The sequence below is a fragment of the Cuculus canorus genome, chromosome 1 (assembly GCF_017976375.1).
Source record: "Cuculus canorus isolate bCucCan1 chromosome 1, bCucCan1.pri, whole genome shotgun sequence".
NCBI lineage: Eukaryota > Metazoa > Chordata > Aves > Cuculiformes > Cuculidae > Cuculus > Cuculus canorus.
The window spans coordinates 20,567,544-20,586,134 of record NC_071401.1 but is presented as its reverse complement, the minus strand read 5'-3'; the positions used below and the strand labels follow the sequence as shown (position 1 = coordinate 20,586,134).

The window sequence follows — 18,591 nt, the reverse complement described above, 5'->3', positions numbered from 1 at the left end:
CTAACTATTCTATGATTCTATGATTCTATGATTCTATATCTTCTTTTATTAGCCATCCATTATGGTCATTGCTCCCATACTCATCTCCTAACAAAGGTTATTAGCACAGCGATAAATCTAACCCCTCCCTGCATCTCCTGCCATTCAGATGCCACATTTTTAAAGAGCAAATGATGAACTTGTGCTACTGCATAATGTGATAAGGCATACTACAAGCAGCTGATGGTAATGTTTGTCTTCAAGGCCATTTCTAGAGCACTTTTCTTGTTTCTCTGCTGAAAAAAAATCAAACCAGACTGAATGCGGAGTCCATCTAGGTAGATGTAATTAATGAACTATGTCATTCTCATACCAGAATTGGGATAGACAGACATTGACTGTTATTATTGTAATATTCAGGCTCTTCGGGGTCAGTGTAAGGACCGTGCTGCCCTCGGAGTCCCTGGCACTGTTGCCATATCCCCAGGAACCCCCACTGCCTCCAGCACTTCTCCCCCATGAGTAACCGGCTCTCCCACCACCCTGCAGCCAGGAAGGTTTATCAATAAATCCAGATTTTCTGCATGGTAGAACAGATCACTGAGGGCACAGCACTAAGCTGGCAGGGTGGGCTAGTTTATAATGACTCAAACTGCTGAAATGTGAGAGGATGCCGAGGCTAAACACCCTTAGAAAATTTCAGATGGTGCCTAACGGGTAAAAAGGAAAGGATTGTTTGTCGTGGCTCTCATTTCTTCTTCTCAATTAGCACAGCAGCGAGGCTAGTTTAGCTATAGAAGTTCATTCAAGTAGAGCAGCTGATTGCTGCACATCATTGTCCTTCCTTTCCTCAGAGCATGGTAGATCCCACACCCCGACACAAAACGAGGGCACCGTAACACTTGCAGTATTTTATCACCACCGCAGGGTGGTGGTGAAGACCCTAGTGAAAATTATTCCTTGCTCAGCTGTGCTAAGGTTATGCTATTTGATACGGAGATCACACATGTTGTACCTCTGCATTGTGGGAACCCCCTCAGACCCAATGTTTTGCAGTCGCTCGCACCAACAGGGGTGAATTAAGGCCACATCCTATAACACATTAACTCCTGTTATTATTAGTTTTATCCTTCACTGTTCACAATCTCCATTTAAGGAGTTGATGATACGCTCAGCTGCTTTACTTCCACCAGTCCTTAGAGAGCAGCAGTTTCAAGAAGACACAGTTAAGTATCATTATTTCTTCAAATTTAGTTGCTGTTACCACAGAATTTAGTAGCACAATAGGTTTGACTGATGCTTGAATGGCTAGATGGGGAGCCTGCTAATTACACATGAAAAACTCTTTCAATTTATTTACTTTAATTCAACCTTGTTACTTTTTTTTCCATAATCACTTAATATTTGTAATGCCACATTTACAGAATTGTTATTTTTAATTCCTATAGTCTTTTTGTCCCTTATTCCCTTGTAAATTGCTTTATACAGAAACTAACATTATTACATGTTTTAGCATTTGTGTTATGTATTTGTATCAAGGAACAGGCAAATCAAATCCTTAATAATCTATTTTAACAATTGTCTTTCACATAACAGTGCTAAAAGCCAAAGTACAGAGTGCTTCAGCTTAATATTGGAATGAATAGGAAGATTCCAGTCTAAGCCTCTGTTTTAATTATTGAACAGCTCTCAAAATGAAATCACTGACCTTTGAAAATTTAGTGACCAAACAAGTGCTTGTCCTCAAGGCACATATTTGGAGCTTGCATTCCTTTACCTGATGCTTTTATACTCTGGTTTAACATGCCCAAGAACACTACAAGTACAAAGAGAATGAGGTAAGAACAAAGATTCTATATATGTGATGATGGTGGTGGTGGAGATGATGATGATATTGATGTTGATGTGGATATTGATATTGACATTGATATTGATATTGACATTCATATTGTTGGCCTGTGGGGCAGAGAGCGTGTATGGGGACCAAACTGTCTATTACTTACTTAGGCTAGAAACATTCCCTTAGGCAACTGGGAATGGGGTTTTCTGGCAGTAGACAAGGACCATCAGATATGTCTATGGGGTGCATCATACTTTAACAGCTTCACAGAGAGCACTTCTTCTTTTTGTACTCCTCTGGAGTCCTTTGCCTAAGGCGGAAAATGTTTATATAGCTTAGAAGTAGTGAACATTTAATCTGTTTTCCACTTTCTTTAGTGCCAACCAGCAGCAGCAGACAAAACAGGATTTTGATGGTGTGTGATCAAACATCTCTCTGTAGACCCTTGGCAAAGGCACAATAAGTTACTTTTCCAATAATTGTTGAAAAATGGGGAACTTTTCTGAAGACAGAATAAAATTACTCAGCTACATGTCCCAAAACTAAGGTCTTCCTCTTTAAATTAAGTTAAAAGAATATTTGGATCGAATATTGCTAGCAGGGTGTAATTATTCTTACTGAGAACATACTGGTCTCTCTCCACACGGTATTTGTGTGCACTGTTTCATAAGACTGAGAAATGATGGTGAAGAGATTAAACAGAAGGCATTATTTTAGTCAATGCTAGTTAATATTGCAAAAGGAATACTGATCTTAGCATTAAGTTCTCATTAATGAAAGAACCAATCCAAAAGCCAGTGAAGGAAGACTTATTCATTCTGACTATCACTTTTGTCTGTATAATTACTTAATCTGTATAGCCCAAGTTTCTGTGCATTAGACATTTACGAATAATAATGCCAAACAAAATGGGCATTAATTTTGTCACTATTTGATTTTTGTTCCTCTGTCTAATCTCTTCTCACTAATTGTTCCTACATTCAGTTAAAACGGTTGTGTCTGGCATTAAGTATTAATGAATTTCGGTAAGCCTATATTAAAAGACGTTATATAAGGACACTCTATGGTAAGGATAAATATAAGTTGGACTTTATGTAGCATAGTTTAATGAACAGAGAGAACCAGATTAAAGATTTGTTTTCACCAACAACCTCTCTTGCTTTATCCCTCACACCTTTGCCCTCATCAGGGACCAGTGCTGTTTAATATCTTCATCAACAATACTGACAGCGAGATCGAGTTGCAGATGACACCAAGCTGAGTGGTGCAGTTGCCACAGTGGAAGGATGAGATGTCATCCAGGGGAACCTGGATGACGCTATCATGCTATGGCTGATATTCCCATTAAATTATTATTTGAAATAGCATTCAGTGGTCTCCAGGACCGTACTTAGTGCTATACAGACACCTATAAATACAACAAAACAAAACAATAGACATGGTGAAAACCTATTTCTTTTTTATACTCATCCCACACTGCATCTCCTTCTAAGGTAGACTTAGGCAGACGTACTTTTGCTTTCTTAAATCTTTCAGCCACAATCAGATAACCTATCTGATAACCTAAAGAATGAAAAACTGGATTATACTGCTGGCTATTGCAGTCAGCACAGCAGAAACACAAAAAGAGGATCTCTGTACCCAAGGGTATCCTGGCATTCCTGGCAATCCTGGGCACAATGGTATACCTGGTCGTGATGGACGTGATGGTTCAAAAGGCAACAAGGGAGACACAGGTACTATGTTCAGAAAAAATGATTTCATGTAACAAATGCAATGTTGTTAGTTCCTGAAGTGATCTGTAGTCACTCTGCATTAATGGGATTATTCTGCTTAGCCTTTAGAAAACATTTCAGTCATTTGTTGTATACTTTTTTGAATAAGGAAATATAAAGAAAAATCTAATAATGAAAGCATGACAGATAATACTACGGAGGGATCAGGTCCATGGGATAAGAACAAAAGAAGAAAGCATATACCTTCTATTTTGTGAATATTTTCATGTCTATTTGAAAATTTTAAAGTATGAAAACCTCTTCCTACACCTTTAAGATAGCAAAGAGCTGCAAAGAGCTTCAAGTCCAGTAAAAGACCCCAACAACTGATCCCTTGCTTGGTGAAATAAATGTGCAGCAGTAAGAAGATTTCTCTTTCTTATCTAAATTTTACATTTGGAGGACTTGCTGTAACTCAGTAGTCATTAGAGGGAAGTTCAGGAATTATGACTATTACAACAATTTAGAATCCATGTATGCTTTAACAGGCTGTAACAGAAATTTGTGTGTGTTAACTGAAGACATAGGTAATCTCAGTGTCTCATAGCACTTTAGGCCTCGGGATAATGGTGGCCCTTGTACCCATTCTGCAATATCAAGGCCAGGGTTACACAAGGTGATAAATCTATGGGCATGTGCACATATAACAGTCCATCTGAGGTGTCACAACCAGAATGCAAAGCACAGGACAACTGCAAATCTGCTGCTTCTAATTTATTAAAAAAATTCTTGCCTGGGAAGATCATGGAACAGATCCTTATAGAAGCATCTGCTAAAGCACATGAAGGACAGGGAGGTAATTCAAGATAGCCGGTATGGCTTTACCATGCACAAGTCCTGCCTGACCAACCTAGTGGCATTCTATGATGATGTGACCACAGCATTGGACACCAGAAAAGCAATGGATGTGATCTGTCTGGACTTCTGTAAATCCTTTGACACAGTCCCCCACAACATCCCTCTCTCTAAATCGGAGAGATATGGATTTGATGGGTAGACTGTTTGGTGGATAAGGAATTGGTTGCACAGTCACATTCAGAGAGTAGTGGTCAAGGGCTCAATGCTCAGATGGAGATCTGTGACAAGTGGTGTCCCTCATGTACTGGGACCATTAAACAGTGCTGTTTAATGTCTTCATCGATTATATAGACAGCAAGAGCGAGTGTACCCTCAGCAGGTTTGCAGATGACACCAAGCTGAGTGGTGCATGATGTGATTGAGAGCAGCCCTGCAGAGAAGGACTTGGGGTTGCTGGCCGATGAGAAGCTCGACATGAGCCAGCAATGTGTACTCAGAGCCCAGAAGGCCAACTGTATCCTGAGCTGCATCAGAAGAATGTCAAGGCCAGCATGTCAAGGGAAGTGATTCTGTTCCTCTATTCTCTTGCAAGACCTCATCTGGAGTACTGTGTCCAGTTCTGGAATCCTCAACGTAAGAAGGATATGGAGCTGTTGGAACAGGTCCAGAGGAGGGCTACAAAGACGATCAGAGGGCTGGACCACCTTCTATATGAGGACAGGTTGAGAGTGTTGTGCTTGTTCAGCCTAGAGAAGAGAAGGCTCCGAGGTCTTATAGTGATCTTCCAGTACCTGAAGGGGCCTACAGGAAAGCTGGAGAGGGGCTATTCATAAAGGCTTGTGGAGATAGGACCAGGGTGAACAGGTATAAACTGGAGAGGGGCAGATTTACACTGGACATTAGGAAGAATTTCTTCACAATGAGAGTGGTGAGACACTGGAACAGGTTGCCCAGGTAAGCTGTGGATGCCCCAACCTGGAAGGTGTTCAAGGGCAGGTTGGATGGGGCCTTGGGCCACCTGATTTAGTGGGACGTCCCTGCCCATGGCAGGGGGGTTGGAAATAGATGATTTTTAAGGTCCAGAGGAGGGCTTCGAAGATGATCAGAGGGCTGGAGTACCTCCCATATGAAGACAGGCTGAGAGATCTGGGAATGTTCAGCCTGGAGAAGACAAAACTCTGAGAAGACCTTATAGCAGCCTTCCAGTACGTGAAGGGGGCCTACAAGAAAACTGGTGAGAAACTTTTTACAAGGGCTTGTAGTGATAGGACAAGGGGGAATGGCTTTAAATTGGAGGGAGAGGAAGATTTAGATTAGACACTGGGAAGAAATTTTTCACAATGAGAGTGGTGAAACACTAGCACCAGTTTCTCAAGGAAGTTGCAGATGCCCCCTCTCTGGAACTGTTGAAGGCCAGGTTGGATGAGGCCTTGAGCAGCCTGATCAGGTGGGAGATGTCCCTGCCCATGGCAGGAGGGTTGGAACTGTACGATTTTTAAGGGCCCTTCCAATTCAAACCATTCTATGATTCTATGAAAATTAGGCCCTTCCAATTCAAACCATTCTATGATTCTATGATTCTATGAAAATTGGGGCAGGTGGGGCGGGGGTGGTGGTGTGGAATTTTTCCCAACAGGCTTTATGATAGGTCAGCTATTATGTGGCATCATGCAGATGACAATATGGCTTAACACCTGCCACAAACACTGTTATTGTGACCCTGGCTAACTGAGCTGCACAATTTGACCTGGATCAAACTTGTTCGTCAGATAAAACCTTTGACTGAGTACTGATCCCAAGGATTGTGAATCACAGCTGTTTTCAGTGAAGTATATAACCTAAACCAAATAGAGGTCAACAGTCTAAAGGAAATTAACTTAAAATATGCTAAAGTGTTTTACTACGTCTTTCGAGCTAATGGAAATGTCTGCCTTTAACAGACTGGGTTGCGAAGCTGATGAATCACCTATGCCACCAGAAAAGACCAAACCTCCACTGATAGTGCATACTGCAAAGTCACTGTTGAAGATGTAGTTTGATGTGTGGCTCTTAAATAGCTATGCTGGAATAGACAGGATACTCCAACAGATCCTTTTCCTGCCACCTGACTCTTTCCTTTCACACACCACAACTGTTTGCATGGCTATACAGTAAACTAGATCAGCTGAAAAATAACCAGAACTTATAATTTGGGCAATGAAGAGTTATTCACTGCTTGTGGCCTGCCCTGGGACCACTGAAAGACAAGCCTACCCACTTATTTATTTACCTCAGTAATTCCTAAAGACTTATTTCGAACTCTCTTGTTCACAAAATGACTTAGAGTTCTCCATCAGTGGCACCCACCAGAAGTCAGGAATTCAACTACTTTTTTACATTAGTGTTTAACTAGACTTGTAGAAGAAGGATTACAGAAGGATTTGCCCCATTTTTTTCTCATTTAATTGTTTAATGCAAATCTGTTCTTCTCGTCTGTGCTAGGTGAAGCAGGACTTCCTGGTCGTCCAGGAAAAGATGGTGTAAATGGACAGAAAGGAGAACAAGGTCAGAGAAGAGTGTTCAAATTTATTATTTGTGTGTCAACTGCTGCCCTTGTGTTTGTGAGCACTGGACATGCTATACATTCTATCTGTAGTGAAAGTAACTTATTAAAGGTTGAAAAGACTTTTTTCCAGAAGTTGTAGAGGCTGCATACACATGCTGACATTACAAGTGGAATTTGCCATGTTCAATTATCCTGCTACCTCTGATGCCCTACAGGCTGTTTACTCAGCCTGTTATCCTGCCTTTCCCACCTCTGATCCTTTTGTCAGCTGCTGAGGAAGACACCACATCTGAAGATACCCCAGGAAAGTGAGGCTCCTGTAGCTATGTGTGAAACTGCAGGGAAAGAGATTGTTAAAAGAAATTGTAGAATACACAGGTTATACACCTAAAGTATACTACATCTGTTTAGCCAACCTATGCCTATGCAGCATATCTCCTTTGTCAGACGGATGTACATGTGCAGAGTGACATGCGCATGGTAGCAGGGAGTCCACCATTGAGCAAGTGGCATCACATAATTCTGCACAAAGTCAGTATCTCTGAGATGCTGGACTTGTGCATCTGTAGAATTATTGTATATATCCAAAAGCATGGAAATCTGCCAAAGACAGTGTCCAGGTTCTCCCAAATCCTGAAGCTAACCCTGAAAAATTACATACAGTATATGCATTGCATGGAAGTAATTACAAGCTGCTTTGCAACTCTCAGATTTTTTCTCCGGTCTACTAGAAACAACCCCAGTCCTGGAAGAAGCATGAGACATGAGGTCATAAATGTTTAAAGTTACCCAAGCTACCCTATTTTCCTGCCTCCTTGTCCTGATGGACTTGCGCCGCTTCTCCCAGAGGTTCACCATACAATCTCACCTATTTGCCTTTGATTGCTGCTGTTAAATACTCTCAATTGTAAATTGAGAACACTAAACTGCAAATAGAGTATTATTGCTAACATCAGAAGCCAGAGGCTCTTATGCAGAAATTATCAGCTTCTTTTCCTGCTTGATAGAGTATACTATGGTATCTTTTGTGCATCAACTGCTAACAAGCCCTTCACATCACGAGACCTTCACCTTCAAACCCTTGTGCAGCAATCAGAGGATTTCCAAAGGCCTTGAGCTTTAGTCCAAGAGTGGATGAAGAATAAATGTAGCATGTGGTAGCAAATAACAAGGACAGAAAGCCTTTAGTTGCGCTGCAGCAGCAATCTGGGAAACCCAAGCATCTAGAAACTATAGAAACACACAGCAAACAAGTTCTGAGTATTGTACAAATAGAACCTTCCTCTGATTAAATTGTGAAACGTCTCCCCCAGTTTGTACACCAAAGGCTGAAAACAAGTGTCTGGATGGATGCTGTTTGTGCCCATATGATGTGGGCTGTCAGTGTTTCCTGTAGACAAAACCCACCTTCCTTTCTTGGAGCTTATTCTTACTGCTCACAGCAGGGCACCTGTTTTCTAACACAACAGCAAGTTCTTCAGATGTTATCCTTATCCTACACCTAAATGCATGAGAAATTGTATGTACAGTGAGCACAGTATGTACAGTGATGACATACAGTGATGACACCTACACATATGTGTCTTCATGCTGAAATTCATATTGTGTCCTGCTAATCCAGTGGAAGATCACAAGAAAGTGTTTTCTTTTTTTTTGTCATTTTATTTTTCATTTAGGAGCCAATGGGACTGTTGAAGAAAAGGGGAACAAAGGAGATAAAGGAGAAAGAGGACATCCTGGGAAATTTGGGCCAAAAGGAATTATGGGGTCAGTGGGTTACAAAGGTCAGAAGGGAGAGCTGGGACTACAAGGACAAAAGGGGTTAAAAGGAGACATTGGGCCCATAGGTCCAAAAGGGACAAAGGGTGAAATTGGCCATCCTGGAAGAGTTGGTTTCCCAGGGCCAATTGGCCCAACTGGTAATCCAGGTCCTAAAGGTAATACTGGAGATCTGGGGCCACCAGGTCATCCAGGAATTCAGGGAGAAAGAGGCTTGAAAGGAGACAGAGGAGATAAGGGGAACATAGGTGCCCCAGGAGTCCAGCCAAGGAGTGCTTTCAGTGTTGGCCTTACAGTTGCCACCAAATTTCCCCCTCCAAATCGCCCTATCAAGTTTGACAAGGTGCTTTATAATGGTCTGAATGACTACAACCCAGCTACTGGCAAATTCACCTGCAAATACCCCGGTGTTTACTATTTCACCTACCACATCACGGTCTACTCAAGGAATGTCCGAGTAGCTCTAGTTAAAAATGGCATCAAGATGCTGCACACAGAGGATCGGTACCAGAGTGGAGAGGACCAGGCTTCGGGAGCCACCATCCTTGAGCTACAGGGAGGAGATGAGGTGTGGCTGCAGGCTCACCAAGGAGAGAATTTCAACGGGCTGTATGCAGACGCTGATGATGATACCACCTTCACTGGGTTCCTCCTTTTCAGCAACTCTGGCCCACCAGACCTGCTGCCATTGCCCACTGTGTAACTCCATATTATCCATGGGTGCTCTATGTATTTGTCCATTGGTCTTCCTTAATAAAGTTGTCACCTGATGGCCAACTTCTGCTGGAGTCATCCAGGAGGGTACGCTGAGGGCTGAGAGGGAAATGTAGGACTGCAGGGCAGGTTGAGACCAGCTAGATATATCCCTAAATGTTGAGTAAAATTTGGTTTTGACTGCTGGAGTCATCACAGTGGGAAGGCGCAGAATCACACTACTTGTATCTGTAGGAAAAAAGGCCTCATTATGCACACGACAGCTCATTGCATAACTCATTGTGCTGCATTTTTCATGACCAGCTGCTAAAACACAGCTCAGTATTCAGAGCTGTATTTGGAAGAGTTTGAATTAGCATCACAGAATCATAGAATAGTTTGTGTTGGAAGGGACATTAAAGACCATCTAGTTGCAACACCCTTGCCATAGGCAGGGACACCTTCCACTGGATCAGGCTGCTCAAGGCCCCATCCAACCTGGCCTTGAACACCCCCAGGGATGGGGCAGCCACAGCCTCCCTGGGCAACCTGTTCCAGTGCCTCACCACTCTCATAGTGAAGAAACTCTTCTTATGTCTAGCCTTCTTGTCCCAGTTACAAGGTTCCAAGTGTATTCGTTAAATTGCTCACTGCTGACCGCTTTGTTTGTTTTTAAAACTCAAAAAGGTTCCCAAAGTGCACAAAGCATTTTTACAGCTGCAGCCGCAGTACAGCTCATTTTAAGCATGGATTCTGCACAAGAGAGGTCAACTGTAAAGAGTAGTTCGCTCCTTTATATGGGCCACACAGACGATCAGCGGGCTGGCGCACCTCCCGTACAAGGACAGGCTGAGAGAGTTAAGGTTGTTCAGCCTGGAGAAAGATCTGAAGAGAGCTTATAGCTACTTTCCAGTACCTGAAGGGGCTACAGGAAAGCTGGGGAGGGAGTTTTTACAAAGGCTTGCAGTGATAGGACTACGGACAATGGATATAAACTGGAGAGGGGCAGATTTAGACCAGACATAAGGAAGAATTTCTTCATGATCAGAGTGGTGAGGCACTGGCACAGGTTGCCCAGAGAATTTGTGAATGCCCCATCCCTGGAGGTGTTCAAGGCCAGGCTGGATGGGGCCTTGGGCAGCCCGATCGAGTTGGAGGTATCCCTGCCTATGGCAGGAGGTTGGAACCGGATGATCTTTAATGTCCCTTCCAACCCAAACTAGTCTATGATTCTATGAGTCTATGATTCTAACTCTATGGTGCTGGGCTTGTTGTTAAGCTTGGAGAAGGCTCTGAGGAGACCATATAAATGACCTTCCAGTACCTGAAGAGGCTACAGGAAAACTGGGGAGGGAGTTTTTACAAAGGCTTGTAGTGATAGGACAATGGGGAACGGGTTTAAATTGGAGGGAGGGGACGGTTTACATCGGACATTAGGAAGAAATTCTTCACCATGACGGTGTTGAGGCACTGGCACAGGTTGCCCAGGGAAGCTGCGGCTGCCCCATCCCTGGAGGTGTCCAAGTCCAGGTTGGATGGGGCTTTCAGCAGCCTGTTCGGTGGGAGGTGTCCCTGCCCATGGCAGACGGTTGGATCTCGATGGGCTTTGAGGTCCCTTCCAACCCGAACTGCTCAGAGAGCGTTCACCCCCCGCGCCCAAGGCCTGCGTGTTTGCGTCAGCAAACCCAATCCCCTTTAAGCGGCCCCGGTTCCCCCTCAGCCCCGCCCCGGAACGGCGGGCCGGGCCGGGTCCGGCAGCTCCGCCTCTTCCCCGCCGGGCCGCGATGCTGGGCGGGTGGCGGGGCGCGCTGGGCCGGGCGCTGCGGGGCCGCGCCGTCAGCACCGCCTGGAGCCCCGTAGGCGCCGCTTTCGACGCGCGGCAGCGGCAGCGGCCGGGGGGGGCGGGCACGGTGAGAGACGGGGTTGTGTGTGTGGCGGCGGCGGGGGGGGGGGGGGGGGGGGGGGGGTGGGAGCCTGAGCGCGGGGTGGGGGGGCACAGGGGAGCCGCCTTGCGTTAATGGCTTCATCACACAGGCACTGGGATTGAATGCATCCGCAGCAGGTGTCACCGGGCTGAGTGGTGGATTGTCACAGTGGAAGGACCGGGTGTCATCCAAAGGGACCTGGACAGGCTGGAGAAGCGGCGCTGTGTGACCCTCCTGAGGTTCAACAGGGCCAAGGGCAAGGTTCTACACCTGGGTAGGGGCAGTCTGTGATTTCAGTACAGGATGGGGGATGATGTGATGGAGAGCTGCCCTGCTGAGAAGGACTTGGGGATGCTGGGTGAGGAGAAGCTCGATATGAGCCGGCAATATGCACTTGCAGCCCAGAAAGCCAACTGTATCCTGGGCTGCATCAAAAGAAATGTGGCCAGCAGGGTGAGGGAGGGGATTCTGCCCCTCTATTCCTCTCTTGTGAGACCTCATCTGGAGTATTGTGCCCAGTTCTATAGTTCTCAATATAAGAAGGATATGGAGCTGTTCTGACAGCTCCAGAGGAGGACTACAAAGATGATCAGAGGGCTGGAGCACCTCTCGTATGAGGACAGGCTGAGAAAGTTGGGGTTGTTCAGCCTGGAGAAGACTCTGGGGGCCCAAATAGCAATCTTCCAGTACTTGAAGGGCTACAAGAAAAGTGGGGAAGAACTTCTTACAAGGGTGTGTAGTGATAGGGTGAGGGGGAATGGCTTTAAATTGGAAGAGGAAGGAGTTAGACTAAACATTGGGAAGAAATTCTTCGTGATGAGGGTGGTGAGGCACTGGAACAGGTTGCCCAGGAAAGTTGTGGCTGCCCCATCCCTGGAGGTGTTCAAGGCTGGATTGGATGAGGCATTGAACAACCTGATCGAGTAGGAAGTGTCCCTGCCCATGCCGGGGGAGGGTGGAACTGGTTGATCTTTGAGGTCTGCTGTGGCTCAAGTTGTTCTATGATTCTAAATCGCGGTGGTGGGGACAGCCAGGCTGTTACCAGTGGGTTAGGTGTTTACGTCTTTGTAAAGGTTTTTTTTGGTTGTAAACAACTGAAACATTCTGTCTTCCAGACACTCAAGGGCTTGAAAATCACAGGCCTTGGTTGTTGAAACGTTTACCTAGAACCTCTGTAGAGACTATGTGTATGCATAGGTGTTATCCCTTCCTCTCCCAGCCCTTACCTGACTCTGTCTTTTTTTAATCTGCCAGTGTCATGCCAATGCACTTCGGCAGTACAGCAGGATAAGTTAGACTGCTAACATCCTTTTGCGTGGAAATCATCCTTGACATTCAGTTGCATGTGGCAAAAAAGTGTTTTGTTTGCTGGGTTGGTGGCACTTGGGCTGTTTAATGTGTTTCTTTAGGGTTGGTTGAGTAGGTTTGTTAATGTGAGCCCTGGAAATCTGGAGAAGTACCTGGACAGTGTAAGATGTGTATTTTCAGTGGCACAGTGTGTGTGTGATAGTTCACACCTCTAAATACCAGGTGCTAGGCCTCTGAGTCATCTGTTCCTGCAGTGATGCCCAGGCCAGTGAAACTGTTGAATTCTGGGACTAAAGGATTCAGTAAGGACAAATATCACCTCTGCTTATAATCCAGCATTTGTTTGGGAAACTTTTCTTCTGGATTTCCTGCCTCTCTGAGTATACTGATACTCAGTCTTTCTCTGGGAAATAATCTGGTTAAATGTGCATTTTTCTGCACTAGGGAATGAATTCTGGAGTCACTTAATCCATGGAGAGGAGGTAGAGTTCTTCAGGAACAGAGATATGTTATTTCAGGCTTGCAAAGAAGCTGTGACAGGTAGAGTGTAAATACTGAGGACAAGCAAAGAGAATAATGCTGCAGCCTTCCAGCCACACCATTATAGAACATGAAGACCTGCACAGGCCTTCGTTTTTTGGTGATTTTTAAATCTTTATGTCAGACTTGGTGTCATGTGGAAGAGGAGCTCCATGGCTAATTTGTCTCTAAGAGAAGATACCTTCTGTTCACAGGGGGCTACATGCTTTCTTGGGAGGGTGACGATGCAGGGCAGCAGGAAGGCCAGGAGCTCTCTGGGACGTTGTGGGACATTGGCTGAGGGTCTGAGTGAGGGCGCAGTCTTGAGTCTTATATGCAGCAAACATTATTGAAGGGTGGTGCGATACATGTGTATTTATGTTTGTGTGCATGGATTTATACACGTGTGTGTATATGAAATTACTCTGCCCAAGTCAGTGTGTTTACACTGCCCTGTTGGATGGGGCCAGGCTTGGTAAGAACTTCAGGAATAAAAGGGTTCATGCCATTAAATTTTTGAGTTGCTGAGTGTTCCTTTGCGATCTGGTTCCAGTATTTGGGCCTCATTTAATGAGCCTGAGCACTGTCCTGTTGTCTGCAATCCATTGATATCTAGAGCTGCTGGCCAATTTATTCACTGTTTTGAGACTCCTGCTTAGTCCTCACATTCTTGGTAAGTCTCTCTTGCTTCAGGGGGGTGATTTTCCTGCATTGCAGGATGTAAATAGACTTCCTAGGATTTGTCTGGTGCCCATGCTTTGGAAGCGAGATTAAAAGTGCTTTGAGAAAAGGATGGCGTTGGAGATTATGGGGTGAAAGAGGAGAATGTGCACTTGCGGCCCAGAAGGCCAACTGTATCCTGGGCTGCATCAAAAGAAGCGTGGCCAGCAGGTCGAGGGAGGTGATTCTGCCCCTCTATTCCTCTCTTGTGAGACTTCATTTGTTCAGTTCAGGACCCCTCACCACAAGAAGGATGTTGAGGCTCTGGAGCGTGTCCAGAGAAGAGCAATGAAGCTGGTGAGGGGGTTGGAGAACAAGTCTTACGAGGAGCGGCTGAGAGAGCTGGGGTTGTTTAGCCTGGAGAAGAGGAGGCTGAGAGGAGACCTTATTACTCTTTACAACTACCTGAAAGGAGGTTGTGGAGAGGAGGGAGCTGGCCTCTTCTCCCAAGTGACAGGGGACAGAACAAGGGGCCTGAATGGCCTGAAGCTCTGCCAGGGGAGGTTCAGGCTGGATATCAGGAAAAAATTTTTCACAGAAAGCATCATCAGGCACTGGAACAGGCTGCCCAGGGAGGTGGTTGAGTCACCTTCCCTGGAGGTGTTTAAGGAACGGGTGGATGAAGTACTTAGGGACATGGCTTAAGGGAGTGTTAGGAATGGTTGGACTCAATGATCCAGTGGGTCCTTTCCAACTTGGTGATTCTATGATTCTATGATTCATCTGGAATAATGTGTCCAGTTCTGGAATCCTCAACGTAAGAAGGATATGGAGCTTTTGGAACGGGTCTAGAGGAGGGCTACAAAGATGATCGGAGGGCTGGAGCACCTTCCCTACAAGGACAGGCTGAGAGAGTTGGGCTTGTTCAGCCTAGAGAAGAGAAGGCTCAGAGGAGATCTTATAGCGACCTTCCAGTACTTGAAGGGGGCCTATAGAAAAGCTGGAGAGGGGCTATTAATAAAGGCTTGTGGAGATAGGACCAGGGAGAACAAGTATAAACTGGGGAGGGGCAGATTTTGTGTGGACATTAAGAATTTCTTCATGATGAGAGTGGTGAGGCACTGGAACAGGTTGCTCAGAGAATTTGTGAATGCCCCATCCCTGGAGGTGTTCAAAGGCAGGTTGGATGGGGCCTTGGGCAGCCTGGTCTAGTGGGAGATGTCCCTGCCCAGGGCAGGGGCTTGGAACTAGATGATCTTTAAGGTCCCTTCCAGCCCATACTGTTCTATGATTCTAATTTGTGATAATTTGTTACTAAGCTCTTAAGATTTGCTGAGATAGATTCTAACTTAAAGAACATTAATGAGGTTTTGCTCTGGGAGATTGTTTTTGCCAGTGATACCAGTGTCTTTGATTTTGTGTTTCTTCTCATTACAAAGACACTAAATGTTTTAGGAAAGTGACACAATATGCTAGCGAGGGTCATTCTGGCAAAATTTTGTGGTGATAATTCCATCCTGAAACAAAGGGGCAGAAATTAAGGCGGGTAATAGTCACGTGTTTTCATTTTGTTCTGCGCTCTAGGGTCTGTTTGGCGTTCCAGAACTGAGTTGTCCAGAAGGGTTTCAAGAAGCACAGGACAAAGCACTACAAGAATCGGAACAACTAGTCCAGAAGGCATGTTCAACACCACCTGGGCCAGAGACAGTAGTGATCTTTGATCAGCTTTCAGATGCCTTGTGCAGAGTAGCAGACTTGGTAAGTTACAGCTTTTGTTATTGTTTGAAGCAGTTTATTTTGAACTGACTGGCTTAATAGGCTTACACCTTGTTCTTCCATTATATAATTTTCTGCAGTGTGGTAAATAGTAGATCAGCTCTGTGAAACTTTGTGTTAAGACAGAAAATTAAATGGATTGAAAGTTAGTCACAGAGACTTCTACCTGTAACTACAGGATTAGGTTAAGTAGCTACAAATCACAGAATACTGTCAAACTGTCCAGTTAATTTTTAATACAGATAGTAAAAATACTGTGAAGGCCACAACAAGAAAAATAACAGTGAAATCAGAATTATATTTCTGCTGTGATGTTAATGCATAAGCTTTCTAGTGTCACATTATGAAAAACAGGGCATTGCTGTCAAAGTTCAAGTTGGGGATGCAAGACACGTGTTTGGGCTAGGGAAGTTTATAGGTGAAGGTCCATAAAGAACTTGCAGATTAAAAGCAGCAGATGAAACTAAACAGTATTGCTTTTTATTAACACAAGAAAAAAATGCAGATATTTCCTAGATTGGAAATTCTTTGGTCCACAGAATTAAAATACTTGGTCTGATATTCTGTATCACAAAATGTTAAGTTTAAGGGAGCACTTTATATTGCTCTCTAGAAACTGTTTGCCCGAAGTATATCTTTTATCAAAGCATCACTCTTCATTTGAAGGAAGCAGACTGAACCTTCATACTGAAATAAGTTGTTAATGAATAGGTCACTGTGTTTTTTCACTTTGATGTTCACATTTGAATTTCTCTGCCTGTTTTCAGTTCTCAAATCTTGTTTCTTACTATTGTCTAGATTCAAGACATCTTTTGTGCTGGGCACTTTTTCCTTCTGAAAGTATTTACGTGCTCTGTCAAGTCACTAATTCTTGTTTTGTCTGTTATATTTTATATAGACTCTGTCCAATTCATCTTAATCAATATCTAACTAAAACACTAGTGTCAGAACTCAGTGGTCATAGATTTATACAAGTTTGCCAAGTTAAAATTACATCCTAAATATTACTTTTAGGTTTACATGTTCAAAGATGCTGAACTTGCAGAGCTCTTTCTAGAAGCAATTTGTTGATTGTTACCTATTGAGAACCTAAGAATTTTGAGATGTGCCCTTCAGTATCTATTCTGTCAATATTATGTAGGATTTTAAATGGGAATACTCTGAAGTAAAAGTTGTAAGTGTTTAACATTTGTAAGATTGCCTTTCCAATCAAACTGCAGTCACACTTTTGGAGTCAAGATTGTTTCATATACTCTTGGTAAAACCATGCTTAATGTCTTCAATGTATTTCTAATCTTTAAATATATTCCTAATTTTTGATTCTTTATCATTTCAATGCCAGAACCTCCCTAAATTCATGTTGGTAGTCATGGAAGCCTGTAACTCCCCAGCCCCCTTTTAAGTATCTTTCTAGCCTTCTGAACTCCTTTAAGTATTTGGACACTTACTAAAAATTAGTAAGTGAAATAAAACCCCTGTTCTGAATACAGGAGAACTTCTGGGTTTTCTTTTTAAACATATTTCTTCTTGCTAGATATTTGTGTCAAAGCATAACTTGATGGTTTCTACACAAGGGTAAAAAAGGTTTGAAAACAAACCCTCTACACACATTTGGTAGCGTTTTTTCTTCTTAAAGAAAAAAAAAAACTAAAGAAAACTAAAGAAAGCTTTAGTTTTAAAAATCTTTCATAATGACATTTAAAGACATTGGACTATAGTTGTAAGGACTGTTAAGATACGCAACATACTAAAAATGTTTTGAAGAAGTGTATGGATTGAAGATATTGTTTGGAAAGAAACATTCACTGTCTGATTTAATAGTTGTCAACACAGTTTTCCAATACATTATTTTTTCTAGAAAAAGATGCAAATTCTGCAAATAGATTGCACAGACCTGTAGAAATAAATGTTAATGGAACTACTTGAATGCAATTTTGTTTATAATGCATGATTTTTTGGTTTTGTCTTTTTGCCTCACTGTTTTCTTCTTCTAATATGTCAGGCTGATTTTGTGAAAATTGCTCATCCTGACTTTGCATTCAGGGAGGCTGCTGAGGAAGCCTGCAGGAACATTGGTACTGTGGTAGAGAAGTATGTTGTCTTTTTTTTTTCCTTTTCACTGTATCCGTATGTGTTGCTAAAAATTGCTGTGTGATCATCTATAAAAATAGTAATCAACAGAAAAGTATGTAGGAAGGATTTGCACATGAGAACAGTGTGTCAGTCTTGCTGTTACAGATATTTAAGGATTTAACTTTGTGCTCATGAAAGGTGTTTGTATTTTAGTTGGTTCTGAACAGTTTTTCAGTTATCAACTGATTCCCAGGCTCTGAAACCCAATAAGGACTCAAAGCTACATTTTTCTAGGACTTGTGACAGTTAACTAGCTGTTATAAACCATATGTACAAAATGCTGATTTGTTTTTAAGATTTAAACTGTTATATTTCACATCACTTTTTCTCCTGTTTTGTTGACCCCTTGAATTCCAGCCAGTGAGTGGGATATGTGAGTGGAAAGGGCCGTCTTCCATTAATATGACTGGATGTGTCTGTTTGAGGATGTGTCTGTCTAGGGCTGTGATACATGCCTGGCCTACCCTGGCAAGCCTGTGCTTTGTTTAAAACCCATTTCATAGAACATGTTTTTAATATCATAAAACCTAAATCCTGAAAGCTCCCTCTGGTCCTTGACCACAATGAGTTGATTTGCCTCTCTTCTGCTCTTGATGCTGAGAAGGTGGAAAGGGATGATCTTTAATCTCCAAACATAGTGATCTTCCCTTCCTATGGCATTCTGGAGTAGGTTTCTTAAGCGGAAGCTTTACCAAGCAGTACTCTGAAGGTGACCCAGAGTCTGCTGCTTCCTTACCCACAGTAAGTTGCAGAGGCAGTGAAATATTCATCAGGAGTATTTTCCTGTCTGGCTGCACAAGACCTGTTTCCGTGCCAACTTGTCCACACATCTTTTTATAAAAATGTTGTCATTTTTAAGTG

General features: G+C 43.4%; 2 protein-coding genes across 3 annotated transcripts in view; both read left to right on the top strand.

Moving 5' to 3' along the window:
- LOC104064222 (complement C1q and tumor necrosis factor-related protein 9A) lies at positions 1 to 9,501 on the top strand. 2 transcript variants are annotated; one of them, XM_054058669.1, is made up of 5 exons: positions 36 to 1,204; positions 1,728 to 1,817; positions 3,356 to 3,555; positions 6,874 to 6,936; positions 8,614 to 9,501. In XM_054058669.1, the coding sequence occupies exons 3-5, from the start codon at positions 3,390 to 3,392 to the stop codon at positions 9,417 to 9,419; spliced, it is 1,035 nt and encodes a 344-aa protein (XP_053914644.1). In that variant the 5' UTR covers positions 36 to 1,204; positions 1,728 to 1,817; positions 3,356 to 3,389; the 3' UTR covers positions 9,420 to 9,501. The 2 variants fall into 2 exon arrangements, with proteins under 2 accessions (XP_009564819.2, XP_053914644.1); XM_009566524.2 differs by lacking the exon at positions 1,728 to 1,817 and having other exon boundaries at positions 1 to 1,204.
- Positions 9,502 to 11,164: 1,663 nt separating this feature from the next.
- Positions 11,165 to 18,591, top strand: part of MIPEP (mitochondrial intermediate peptidase) — a 68,394-nt gene continuing 60,967 nt past the window's right edge. The window contains exons 1-3 of the mRNA XM_054069576.1: positions 11,165 to 11,319; positions 15,406 to 15,579; positions 17,600 to 17,688. Coding sequence (XP_053925551.1) covers positions 11,194 to 11,319; positions 15,406 to 15,579; positions 17,600 to 17,688 — 389 coding nt within the window. The 5' untranslated portion in view covers positions 11,165 to 11,193. The remainder of the gene's footprint in view (positions 11,320 to 15,405; positions 15,580 to 17,599; positions 17,689 to 18,591) is intronic.